This window comes from Akebia trifoliata, chromosome 11 (genome assembly GCF_017979445.1).
Source record: "Akebia trifoliata isolate Shusen 1 chromosome 11, ASM1797944v1, whole genome shotgun sequence".
Taxonomy (NCBI): Eukaryota; Viridiplantae; Streptophyta; class Magnoliopsida; order Ranunculales; family Lardizabalaceae; genus Akebia; species Akebia trifoliata.
Window position 1 is genome coordinate 36,413,010 of NC_141385.1, and position 14,365 is coordinate 36,427,374.

The window sequence follows — 14,365 nt, forward strand, 5'->3', positions numbered from 1 at the left end:
AACATCGAAGGAGTTTTGGGTGGCCTATTGGATTGTTTTAGACAGCACAACAGCATTCAACATCAAAGGCAGGTTTGTACCACAACCCATGTCACTGGTTAAGTGAAAATCATGCAGTGAAGAACAATGCAGTCATCCACTATTACAAAGGAAGAAAAAAAAACACACACACAAATAAATTCAGCTCTTGGAGGACATAGTAATCCAGATTCCCATATTCCATAACATGCCAAACTGTGGATAGCTACTGATGTTAATAGAATAGAGCGACCCGCAGCCAAACAACCCTTCTTTCCTGTGCTTAAGCTAGATTATAATATAACAACAAAATTTTGAAAATTTCCTATAAATACCTTTCATTTACGAGAGAAGTGAACTCGAGCAAACTATAAGCTTTTGGGGATCTCTCTTTACTTCAATTATTTGTGACCCCAAGGATTAACCAGCCACCATTTTATGTTGTTTTTCTCATTTCTCCTCGAATTCAATATCAATGATGTCAGGTTCGGAGGTTGAAGAGCCTTTACCACCTTTAGAGAAGAAGTCACCCTTCGGCTGCCACACAATGTTTCCACAGCTCGTGCAACGTACAACTTGGTTCTTGAAGCCCCTGAACTGCCGCTTGCAAGCAGGACATTCCCCCTGTTCAGTAGACCACAAGATTTACTTGTTTTGATCGATAAGCTGAAGTAAGGCTTTGTTGTTGTAGAATGCGGATAAGGTTAAGTCAAACCAGAAATGTCATAATTGGAGTACATATCACATATGTCAAAAACTTAAATAATAACAAACAATATGTCAGTGAGATCAATCCAATGGTAATCCCAAGGTCAGTCTGGCACATATCCCAAATTCAGCTTCTACATATCTCAAGGTCAGAATATGCACCTTCCCATTCAGGACGCCCATGTGGCATAACTGATGAGGTAAACATTAAATTGCAATTTATCCCGCAAGGAAATAGAACCAACTCCTGGATTTAAGGGGTTTATTCCTATCTTTGGTCTGGGTAGGCTTTTTTTTTTTAAAATAAAAAGCTCTTCACCTATGAGACATGGGAGAAGAATTCATGCAAAAAAAGGCCATATAGCTTGTATAGAGAGAGATGTTAATACAATTGAGAGTAATGAATTGGCTCTTAGGAGCCTGAAGATGCAGTTGTTGGTTTGGTCGATGAACCACGTTTTGTATTTTTGCGCATGGATGTGATTGATCGTGCGAGTATCCACTCGAGTTTGTGGATGGGAATCTCAAAAAATCGCCGCCATCCCGACTCCATCCCCTCCCCCCCCCCCCCCCCCCCCCCCCACACACACACACACAAAACAAAACAAAAATAAAATATGATTAACGTTCAACATGAAAGTTTCATATGCAATGATTCTCCCGAGGAAAACCAAAAGGACTCCTCTCACTCGACCTATGTACAAAGATAGAAGAGGGGAACAAATTTCACCAAGGAGAAGATTTTTCTGAATGATGAGAACTAATTTTAGGGTCGTAATGCTCAACTACAAATTTGATATTTTAACAACAGGATTCCAGATTGTGGGAACACTTGAGGGAAAGGGCATGATTTTCGAGTGGTGAAACGTGCTAAAGAAGCGGAAAGTCACTTCTGTAAAGCAAAAGCTTTTAGAGGACGGAAAAGAAGAATACAAGTAGGACCCTTAACAACATGTGATTAAGGTACAGGACAAAGCATGAAAGTAGTAACACTGAAAAGTTGCATATTGAAAGAATTCATTTTTTCAACAGGACTGTGACTCGCGTGTGTATGTATGTGTTTCTCCCTGTGCATGTGCATGCATATGTACTTTTTGTGAACTACCATTAACTTTAAGATTTTTTCCACAGAAAATGGATCAATCAAATCAATTATTTTTTTGATAAGTAAATGGATCGATCAAATGGTAAGAATAACAAAAACAAGGTGAATTTTGGCCCTTGGTTCTTAGGGAGGGTTCTTACGATGGACAATTTGATTGCTCGAGGATGGATCACTCCCAACTACTGTCCCCTTTATTTGAGGGATGGAGAATCAGTTGACCATATGTTGATTCACTGCTCTTTTTCTCATGATATTCGGTCCCTTTTCCTTGAGCTTTTTCGTATTAACTAGGTCTTACCTTGGAAATTCTTGTTGTTAGGAGAATGGGCCAATAATGTTTTCTCCTCCGGAAAAAGACTCCTCTGGGCTATGCTTCCCTCAACTATTGCTTGGGGATTGTGGAACGAGAGAAATAGCAGGGTGTTCACAAGTAAGGCGAGAAGTTCTCATGACGTTTTCTTGGAGATCTTGGGTTTTTTGTACCTTTGGTCAAATCTAAACGTAGGGTTTGCAGGAACTAATTTTGATGACTTTGTTTTTAAATGGAATTCCTTGTGTAATCTTTGATGTTTTGGTATTTTTTGTTCGTTTTTGCTTTTCTTTGAGGGGCTACCTCGGCCTTCTCTACTTGTATTTGTTCCTCTCTTTTCTTAATATATTTTATACTTATCAAAAAAAAAAAAAAAAAATTGGCCCTTGGTCCATCCAAGGAATTGCAATAATTAGAAAGTCTGGGTAAACGGCATGGTTAGATAGTCACCAAAGTCTCCTACTTATTGAAAAAGTCGCGATTAAATTGTGACTTTTTCTTCACCAATTTAATTGCAACTTTTTAATAAGACACAACTTTTACGAACTTCGCGATTAAATCTTGAATTTCATTATTAAATCATGAACTTCGCAATTGAATTATGAAATATGACATGGACGCACTAGCAAGAGAATATGACCTTGATGAAGATAAAGGTAACCATTTTACCAATAAAATATATAATAATAATGATGTAAATGAGAATGCCATTGATTTTGATGTTTTTGATCAGTTGAAGAATCCTAACTCGGACTAATGATAGTTATCTTTTTTATATTTTGAACGATATAAATCTTGACTATATTGTGAACATGTGGTTAGTTCTTGTGCATGCATGGATGAAATCAATATGGGTTTAATAATTGATTATTACAATTCAAAATGGTATTTAATGATGGGTTGGGATCCATTGACTCCTAAGAATGACTCATGAAAAAAACACATGATCCCAACCCTTTAAACACAAAATCCAATGGTTGAGATTTTATGAATTTCTTGATAACACTAATCTCAAAGATACTTATCCCTAGGATAAATCCATAAGATGTTTTTTTCCTGACTTTTTTCGATTTTTTCCTGATGTTACCAAATTTTTCAATTTTTTCCTCTGACCGGCTTATTCCCAAACTCCAACTTGCTGACTATGGGTTAGACAGCTATTAGATGAATATATTATTATATTATGGAAACCAGTTTACAGCATAAGACTGAATAGGCTAACCCAACATTGACAATGCAAGATAAGGAGCGGTAAAAGTACCTCAATCAGAAAGTTATTGGAAACAGTCCCAATGAGAAGAGGAGCAGCGAATGGTAATACCAAAGTCGCAAAAACCAAGAACTGGAACAACCATCCAGATAATGCAAACCATAGGAAGAAAATTATCTACAAAAGACCAAAGAGATAAAATTTAACAACAAAAAAATGCGTAAGCGGAGACCACAACATACTGAAAAAGAAGCTTAGGCAACAAATTGAAAGAGAAGCACCAAATAAATCAATTTTTTCATTTGGAAATACTCACCATGAAATTTCTTCCCAGTGGAGAATTCAGAAAATCTTTCAGCCGTCTTCTGTACTGCAAGGACAATGGAGTAAAAGAATTTTAAACTTACCATGCTGACATCTGAAAAAAACCAAAACTGAACTTTTAAGAGGGAAAAAAAGTCAAATAACTCAATTGCAGAACGATAAAGACAATCAACAGTGCAACAAAGTATTTCATTGTATCAACTACTAATTAGAGGGAAGCAAGTTGTTACAAATTTCAAGAGCACCATAGTCATTTATCAGGAAATTTTAGATAGACTTAAAAGTTCAAGAAATTTTGGTCCATAAAACTATACCTTAATTGATCGGCCTTAAGAAAATAAGAACAATAATAGTTAAAGGTAGGAATATGAATTGACTCATATGCTTGCACATAAAGGTAATTGGAAATTATTATTATATAGGGACATGTTCGGCAGCCCACATTAGGGAGATCATGTTGGGAGCCAAAATTTGTCTTATATGGATTAAAAGTTTCAGATTAGGCTGATTTTTTGTAAAGATGATCTCTATGGTGAAGAGATGACGTAGCGGAAGCGTGTGAATCAATAGATTTGATAGGTTGTGTTCAATGGAAAACTCAAAATCAATTTGAATCAATAGATTCAATTGATAAACAAGCAATAGCTTGAAAGAAAGCATAAAGCTAAAAAGTAATAAAAAAAAAGATAATTAAATTGTTTGATTTTCGGATTTGGAACTCCTTATATAGATAACTCCATCATAATAACGTAGAATCCTACTAAAATATTAAAAATTAACATACCTAACCTATCTATAACATAATACTAACTTTCTAATCCTATTAGAACTCAAATTGGACACTTCTAATTATAACATAAATAATAAAAACGAATTTAAAATAAATTAGAAACTAACAAGGAATTGTACTTTTAACATAACTATGAAATAGAAATCCAACTAGAATTAGAAATAGAAATCCTAGTAAAACTCTAACTAGGATTGTAGATGTCCTACATCATACCCCTTTCTTTGAGAAAACTCGTCCCCGAGTTTGATGTAGGTGTAGAAAAGCCATCCTCCGGAAAATAAGGATAGATGTCATTTACATTGAATGTCGAGGATATGTACATATCATCAAGAAAATCTACCACATAAGCGTTATCGTTTATTTTCTTCAAAATATAAGGGGCCCAATTTTCTTTAGCTTGGTCTTGTTATAAGTTCCAGCAGGAAAGCGATCATTACTAAGATAAACCATGACCAAGTCTCCTTCTTCATAGCTCTTAAATCGTCTATGCTATTGGCATGTGCTTTGTATTCTTCATTAGAAGCTTCAAGGTTCTTTTTTACTTGTCCGTGGAGCTTGTGAAGGTTCTCAATCATATCATTGACTGCCATATTTGAGTTGGAGCGAGAAGAAAGTTGTACAAACAATAAGTTGCGAATAACACAACTTAGATGTTCACCTTCATTAAACTTCTCAAATTGGGCTTCCAATTCAGTTTTAGTAGATCATAGCAAAAGCTCCGATACCACTTGATGTAACAGAAACGTGTAAATCAATAAATTCGATAAGTTATATTCAATGAAACACTCAAAATCAATTTGAATCAATAAATTTAATTGATAAACAAGTAATAGCTTGAAAGAAAATAAAATATAAAGCTAAAAAGTAATTAAAAAAGAAAGATAATTAAAGTGTTTGATTTTCGGATTTTGAGCTCCTTATATAGATAACTCCATCATAACTTAAAATCCTACTAAAATATTAAAAATTAATATTCCTAACCTATCTATAATATAATACTAACTTTCTACTCCTATTAGAACTCAAATTTGACACTTCTAAGCACTTCTAATTATAGCCTAAATAATAAAAACGAATTTAAAACAAATTAAAAACTAACAAGGAATTGTACTCCTAATATAACTATGAAATAGAAATCCTACCAGAAGTAGAAATAGAAATAGAAATCCTAGTAAAACTCTAACTAGGATTGTTAGGATTGTAGATGTCCTACATCAAGAGATCATCCTCATAAAAAATCAGCCCAATCTGAAACATCTAACCCCATCAAAAGTGGTTTACAAAGTTGAGGAATTGTAGACCATCGATTTTTATCGTTAATTGTAAATCACTTTTGATGGGGTTAGAAGTTTCAGAATGTATTGATTTTTTGTGAGGGTGACCTCCTCACCATAGAGATCATCCTCACAAAAATAAGCCCAATCTGAAACTTTAACCCATATAAGACAAATTTTGGCACCCAACGTTATCTCCCTAATTTTGACTGCCGAACGGGACCCATATATATATAATCATCGAAGTCTTATAATTGTATTCAATTATGTCTATGCCTTCCACAGAATTTCATAATATATATAATTTGAGTCAAACATCGACAAAGTGTCTCCCACAGTTAAAATACAACTATGATTTTATGAGAATACATGAAGCGAAGATACAACCAGAGTTACACAATAGTCTTGTGTAGAGCATCATAAAGCTATATACAACCTTCAAATACTCTACCCGCCAAATGTGTCAAGTAACACATACCTAATATTGAACATCCCCACAAATATGTATATGTAGAAATATGATTTTATTGATAATACTTGAATGAATATTACACAAACCCCAATAAGGTATTTATAAGCATTACATCAACCAAGATATATGAAAACTACCTAATATAAATATTCTAGAATATCCTTATTGATATATTTTAAATATCAATTATTCTAGAATATCTTCCATCACAACCTTCCAATTATGATGAGATACACTAACAATGATACAGTGTATCTCATGCATCTTAATACAATGCATCTTTTTCTCTAACATCCTCCTGCAATTGCATGGTCCTTTGAAGAAGAATATGCAATTGATTTTCTTGAATGATTGTTTGATCTCATTAATGGATATGGTCATTGATTGCCGAAGTGTCAATCGTGCTTATTGGTGGTCACCATTTATCTATGAAGTCCATCACTGTCGCATCCCGATCTTTTTGAGTATGTCAAAGCCGATAGCTTACTAGACCAGACCTGTCATGATCTCTCTCAAAAGCATAAAAAGTAGGATCGTGCGATTTAAATGATAACTCTAATTGGAGAGATTTTAGATAGAAAAAAAATGAGATCGTGTAACATGAATGTGTGAAATTGAGAGATTTGTAGAGATATAAAAGGAGGTGTGGTCTTTATTGGGGAAAAAACACCTAGAATAATAGCAAAGAAGAAAATAAAAGAGATTCAGGTCCAACAATGGCGCAACAATGTCGGTGGCGCCATTGCCGAAGAAAGACACATCAAGATCGAGCTCTCAGTAGAACTTAATCTCTGATACCATGTAAATTTGGGGGTCCAACTCAAAACCAATTGGCTATGAATGGAGAGGCACAAGGCAATTTGTGTCCGACGTAAGACTATACTCTACACACCCCTGCACGTGTGGAGATATGAACTGGGTGACGTGAAAGAGAGAAAGGCCCACTCTGATACAAATTGTCTTGTCTCTCTCCTTATAAGCTCCTAGGCCTCTCCACTCATAGCCAATCGGTTTTGAGTTAGACCCGCAAATTTACATGGTATCGGAGACTAAGCTCTACTAGGAGCTCGATCTTGGTGTGTCTTTCTTCAGTGATGGCGCTACCAACATTGTTGCACCATCGCCGGACCTAAATCTCTTTTATTTTCTTCTTTGCTATTATTCTAGTTTTTTTTTTTTTTTTTAATGTAGAAATGTGATTTCTTAAGGATAATACTTGGATGAATATTACATAAACCCCAATAAGGTATTTATAAGCATTAAATCAACCAAGATATATGGAAACTACCTAATATAAATATTCTAGAATATCCTTATTGATATATTCTAAATATCAATAAATATCTAGAATATCTTCCATCACAACCTTCCATTTGTGATGAGATACACTAACAATGATACAGTGTATCTCATGCATCTTAATACAATGCATCTTATTCACTAACAGTATATGGTATCAAATATGGTTGTGGTAATGGGAATCAATGATCTAAAAGTTTATAATGCCGAAAAAAATAGTATATCGAGAAGGAAATGACTAGATAATGGAACATCAGTATGGAAGAGATAATGAATGCAAGAGTTCATTTTGATACTTGAATTTTAACAGGAAATGGGAGTGTTGTTCTAACTATCAGTATCAAAACCATGGTAACAAATGGCTAGTCACAAAATGGCATAATTTTTTTCCGAAAGATGAAAGTTATTATATGGTCCCAACCAATTAATTATTTTGTGTGGGCCCACTTCGACCTTGACATTGTTAGAAACCTTCAAGAAAATTGGAAAATAAAAAGTCATTTTCTTATCTTCCATACATCCTCCAAGAGTGGTGGACAACCCCCCGGGTTTCAACTTTATGTTACACTAAAATTAAAGTTGAGCATTCCTTCCATCACTATGCATTCATAACACTCTCTGGCACTTCCATCCTTTGATTTCCAATCACTTACCTGTCTTGGGCTTCAATATCACAAAATTCTTTCCTAACAAAACTCTAGTCAATTACTCTATTACTAATACTTCATACATGCATCTTCACTTATAATAAGCCTCAAAACATATTGGGGTGCCTCACCTAAAGGCATATGCTTCAAATGCTTTTAAAGCGCCGATTAAAACCACTCCACTACCAAAGTATCCTTGTTAATAACGACTCTATAAAAACTAAGGCAAGAGGAATGAAAGTCATTCATTATGATCCATTTAGGCCACATTTCTCCATATCCATCTTGTTATGAAGAAAGATTCCAATTTCACCATGTAAAAAGTTATAAACTTCCCAACTCTAACCCCTGCCGCTATTATTTTATATACAAACATTGCCTCAATTAACTATGATAGTATTAGTCTAAATTAATCACTATAGATACTCCCGCTTTTGTGGCGCACATTGATATCATATCGGACAATCAAAATGCACAATGATTGTCCACAATGTAGAAACAATCCAAATGGAAAATCAATCGAATCATAAATTCCAAACCTCATGAAAAGTTGACTTGAATAAAAAACAAAATTACTCAATTGAACCCTTACTTCATGCCAATTTTTTGTTTATTGAACAAAGTTAGAATGGATTGATTTTTGGCAAGGATGGTGAACAACATGGCGAAGACAACATAACATAAGATTGGAATGTCTAAAATTACTTCTCAACCCCCACCACCCAAAATAAACAAATAAATAAATAAAATGATCATCAAACACAACATCCAGGTGGATCCCACTAGCAAATCTACAAATAAGGACTTCAAATAGAGGTAAGTATATACCAACCTATGAACCTATGTCCATTCTTGAATAAGAAATGAAACAGGATCCTTCTAAATTATTGTCATCCACAATGCCCTATCTCAACTATTTGGGATTGGTGACATGAACCGTGTTTCATCATTCAAAGTAGAATTGAACAAATATTAAGAACCTAAACCAATACACCAAAAGGCCCAGACCTGTTGGAATGCATCAAATTTGATCCCTTAACTACTTAGTCACGTAACAAATGACAATGCTCAACAATCGACGTCCATGACGACTTCGCTCTGGTTGGGACACTTCTTGGGGCTTTTCTTAGGGTATTTTCCCGTAGCCCATAGCCCTCCCAAGTAACCTTTTCCGTGACTCAAACTTAAAAAGTGGGCTTAAATTTGATGCATCCAATAGGTCTAGGCCTTTTGGCGTATTGATTTAGGTTCTTAACAACAAAAGACTTCATTCCAGAACCTCGCTCTCTTTATTTACACTACTCAACGTTAAAAATAAATTTATTTTATATTTATTTAGTGTTGATTCAAATAAAATTATTTTATTTTAAATGGTCATTTGAAAATTACTTTTAAGTTTGTTGTGTTTTTTGTTAAAGCGAAAAAGTAAGTCATGTAGATTGAAGAATTCTATTGGTTGTCACTTTGATTAAAGTTTGTTTTATGAAAAATTGGTTTTGCCTCTCTTTTTCAAATATTTTAAAATCTCACATTGCTTTCTAAATTTTTTTGAAGGTTTCTAAAACCTATAAATAAAAGTTTCTTCTCACTTCTTTCTTCATTCCAAAGACTCTCTCCTTGAGAGCCCCTAATTACATTTTAGCTATATGGGAAAAATAAAACAATTTTTGGTTTTATAATATAATATAAAAGAAAGAAAGAAAAGAAAAAGTTAGAGAAATAAAGAGAAGGGCCCGTCCAAATTATTGGATAGGCTCCAAACCGGCCCAAAGGGTTCCGGATAGGCTCACGGGGAACTTAACAAGTTCTTAGACTCAAACGGGTGTCTAGTCGTTCCAAAAGGTGTAATTGGATTTCGGTGTAAAAGGTGCCTCACAAAGGACACCCTCCAATGGATTCCGTACCTATTGAGTTCCTTTATCCATTTTTGAATGTATGTGTTCTTTGAGACTGATCTCTATATATAGAGATCATTTATGTCAAGAAAAATTAATCAAAGAATTTAATCTCTATCTTTCTAATTTTCTTCTTTAAAAAAGCTTGTTTTCTGTTTTCTACCAAAGGAGGCAATCATGTATCAGGAATTATGTGTGACAAATTCTCTCAAGGTTAGTGCAAAACTGGGCTCTATTGTATCCTAAAGACAAATTCGCCAACAACTCATTTGCATCTTCGACTTTAAGAAGAGTGAGACGTCTGTTGCCTATAAGACAAAGTAGATTACTACGTGTCTCAAAGCAATTTCCATTATTCTATTTTTATCCACCTAAACTTCAACACTTGAAGCGACCCCCTAACAATTACTTGAATTCTCCCTTTTTCACTTTCATCATTTCATAGTTCATGTTGTAAAACACGTGGTCCCTCCATTTTCCCTCCTTTAAAAACATATTTTCCTAGAGATTTTTCAAAAGTTCAACACTTAAAACCTTTTTTTTGATAGATAGTTCAAGTTAAACACTTATACTAAATACATTTGCATTAAAAATGAAACTCTTTGAAGAGATCTTTCCTAAAAAAATCATTTCTTCCATAGTTACTCAGTTTTAATATTTCAATAATAAATTAATCCCTCCATATATCAAGAATGTTTCCATTATTCTAAATGCAATTCCTCACTTTAACTCACACATGCCCTTCTCCTAATTTCAATAAAAATTATAAATTAAACAAAAAAATATATATATTTAAAAAATAAATCACATAAAAATATCATAATTCCACTATATTTTTATTTTTAAGTGAAAGAGGAAACAAACCCTGGGGAAATTACGAGAGAAATCTAGGGTTAATGAGCGCCAACGCCGCCCGATTTCGAAATCGCGATCGAGTTCGCGGGCCCTATAAGTGGCAGATTGAGCAACAGAGCTGAAGCGACGAGACACGGAAAATCGACGGTCGATACGCTCCGCCGTCTTCCTGCCGTCGTATACAAGTTGTTCGAATCCATCATTGGCGTTCCGCCACGCGTCCCTCCACACCTCCCCAGAAGCCACTCGCTTCGCGAATCCATCAAAATCGCTTCTGCGAAAAGCATGGATTCTCACTACGTGACGTGTCGAGAGGACACGTCGTTGGCCGTACCCGTGAGATTTTGAGGAGGAGGCGCAGGAAGGAAGTAAAGGATGCCATGGCAAGCTCGTCGCCATGAAGACAGAGGCGCACGTTAAAGGTAAATGGTGTTATTGTGCGCAGCTGCCCTTATAATAACGATGCTCGGGTCTTGAGTCTTGACTATTGCCAAGCTTAATGGCAAGTTACGTGCCACGTGGCATGCAATGGGAGGTTCTGTATCAATATTTTTAATGATCAAATCAACACTGTTGTACATTTAACCGTCATAGCTTTTAGGGAAAATTGCTTAAAAGGACCCTCACAGAAAGATTTCTTTCTAAACAGTCCCTAAGTTTTGGGCGGAATCTATATAATTCATCTAGTAAACTTTTCTTTTCTTAACAGTCCCGGACCTTATCTCTTACAATTCTTACTATTAATGCCCTGACCGTTTGAAATCATCATTTTCATTCAAAATAAATTAGTTTTTGACATCTCAATTGAGCTTTGGAGACTCCATTCCATCAGAAAGGATCTAAAAAGGAAGAAAAAGTCTTTTTCTAGGATTTCTTTTAACGTTTTGAAAATATATATAAAAAATTAGGATTTTTTCATTTTTTTTCTTAGTTCTTGGATGAAAACCGATCAAGAATGATTCATTTAGGTTGAAATCATCAAAATCAGTCGTTATCTTAAGATTTTAGTCGATCTTTCCATGTATTTTAGTTGAAAAAACTCAAAATTTGAAAATGGGTGGGTTTTACTAATGTCGAGTTCGACGGTAAATAAAAAATGGTGATTTCAATAGTAAATAGTGGTGAGTTCAACAATAAAAATTATGAACTTGACGGTAAATAAAAGTGGTGAATTCAATAGTAAATAAAAAGCATCGAGTTCGACAATAATTAAAAAGTGATGATCTCGACAGTAAATAAATAAAGTGTTAAGTTCACCAATAATGAGGGACCATTTAGAAAATAAAAGTTCAAGGTTTATTTGTTATAGATTCCAACTTTTACTTTGGGATTTTATGTCTAGAAAAAGCAAAAGGTCAGAGTCTGGGAAGTTACGTCCAAGAGAATCATGTTTGTTAATCCCCAACCCATCCAAGTTGTAGTCCTAATGGTGGATCTATTTGGATAACGTGATATTCAAAAGCAAGAATTTAAACATGGTTTCAAAACCCGATATCTCACTCATCCGAGTCATCTCATTTCACACACATCAAACCATTTAAACTAGTTTTTAAAAAAAATTACTATATATTGTATATAAATAATTATGATTTTTCTTATAATAAAGTGGAATGGTAACACAAAATCTTAGTTTTAAATAAATCGAAACAGAATTTGTAACTTGCTATCTTCTTGCCCAGCAAGCAAAAATTTACCTTCATTCAAATCAACATGAGGTCCAACTACATTGCATTACCAGAATCTATATTGTATATTTGAAACAGATTGACCTCCTTATCCTTACTTCTCTTATGGTACAATCCTCTTCTCACTGAGCCCCCCACATTTCTCCTTGATACACAGAGGGAAAAAATGTAAGATTGGTGTCAACAGTTCATCACGGAAGAAATGACTCATCAAGTCGGGATCACTAACAAATACTAATATAATAGAAAAGAACTATCTTTTTTATACACTTCCCCTGATTTTATTGCTAGCATAGGCCTTACACAATCGATCGGATCATATAGATATCCCTTCAACACAACATAGATCATCGAAAGGATCTCAGATGACCCACCAAAGCACGAAAACCATGATCTTTCAGAAAATGGATTTTTATTCAAAGAGTGCATAACAGCATGGATAAACTCTAATAAATATTTAAATCACTAAAAAAATTATTATACCTCAGAAAACATAAAACCCAATCTACTCCAAAGACAAAAGCCAGTTGACATGGCCGATTTTTCCAATGACTTGAGTGGGGACTCAGCTTGGTCATCTTGAACCCCATTCTTTTATTCTTAAGGAATTTTTTTACATTAAGATAAAAATTAATAATAATTCTTAAAAGTTGAATTAATCCAATTTCACAATTCCCATTGTAAGGCATCATTTTGGATACATTTTAAAGAGTAACTTTTTAAATTTTTAAGAGTTGAAAAACTTAAAATGTTGTTTGTATTAACTTTTTTAAAAATAAAAATTTTAATTTTCTAAAAGAAAAATAAGAAAAAATTATTTTTTACTTTTTAAAAAGTACTTTCTCTCAAAATTACATTCTCTTTTAATTATTTTCTTAATTGAATAAAAGACAAAGTTATTGGACTTATGATCCGCTGGATGGCCCATTAAGCCTATAACCTTGGTTTTGCATTTTATATTGCTGTGGATTTTCTCATAAAAGAATTGTTGTGGATTGAGAGTTTCTAATTTTTGAGAAACCTCTATTTGAAAAGGATTAGAATTCTGTGATTGCTGGATTTCTAATTTAAAGAGGATCTAGGCCCTCTACTTCCATCAATTTAAGTGTGCATCAATTCCCCTATATGTGTATGATTTTCAGTCAAAAACTTGAAAAACTCCCATATATGGTATACATGTACAAGATATGATAAGGTGTTGAGTTCTTGGAGATAGAAAGAAGATCCAGGAGGAGAAGATGAGTCTAGATATCCAAGTACTTCACCAAAGGGGATTCGTTGCTCTCAGGACATCGACTCAATGGCAATGGCTACACTTCCTTGTAAGTATCCATAAGATTTGAAACCCTTTGGATAATTATTGGTTAATATTGATCAATCCCATAATCATTCTTGAATATTTATCAACTTAAATTATGTATTATAGTTTGCATAATCAGATTGTTATTGTTATGTCGATATCTTGCTGACGGTTCTTTGTTGATATCTTGGGGGTGTTACTCATCAATGTAAGTGACGACATATCAAACATGCAAACCCTGTTTGGTACACTACAAATCATTTGCATTTGCCAATGATTGGCACTGCAAATGTTTTGTTATGAATAATCTACTATTATTTAGTAATCATTGGGAAATTTTTTGCGAATCTGTTTGTGTTTTTTTTTTTTTTTTTTTTTTTTTTTTTTTTTTTTTTTTGTGATTTTTACAATAAAAAATTTCCTTGTGATTTTGCAAATGATTTGCAATACTATTTGTACCACAAATCATTTGC

General features: G+C 34.0%; 1 protein-coding gene across 1 annotated transcript; it reads right to left on the minus strand.

Annotated features, from left to right (window-relative positions):
- Window positions 1-57: 57 nt before the first annotated feature.
- On the minus strand, window positions 58-11,378 carry LOC147391434 (uncharacterized). Its single transcript, XM_086460167.1, has 4 exons — window positions 10,917-11,378; window positions 3,668-3,721; window positions 3,403-3,528; window positions 58-642 (listed from the first exon to the last, which is right to left on the minus strand). The coding sequence occupies exons 1-4, from the start codon at window positions 11,304-11,306 to the stop codon at window positions 469-471; spliced, it is 744 nt and encodes a 247-aa protein (XP_086316293.1). The 5' UTR covers window positions 11,307-11,378; the 3' UTR covers window positions 58-468.
- Between the last annotated feature and the right edge of the window lie 2,987 nt (window positions 11,379-14,365).

Excerpts from the sequence above, each read along its gene's own strand:
- LOC147391434 (XM_086460167.1), bottom strand. The coding sequence starts at position 11,306 with ATGGCGACGAGCTTGCCATGGCATCCTTTACTTCCTTCCTGCGCCTCC. Across the intron at positions 3,722-10,916 it reads TCTCTCGTAATTTCCCCAGG|TACAGAAGACGGCTGAAAGA; the intron begins GTTTGTTTCCTC and ends TTGTCCTTGCAG. Across the intron at positions 643-3,402 it reads CCAATAACTTTCTGATTGAG|GGGGAATGTCCTGCTTGCAA; the intron begins GTACTTTTACCG and ends TCTACTGAACAG.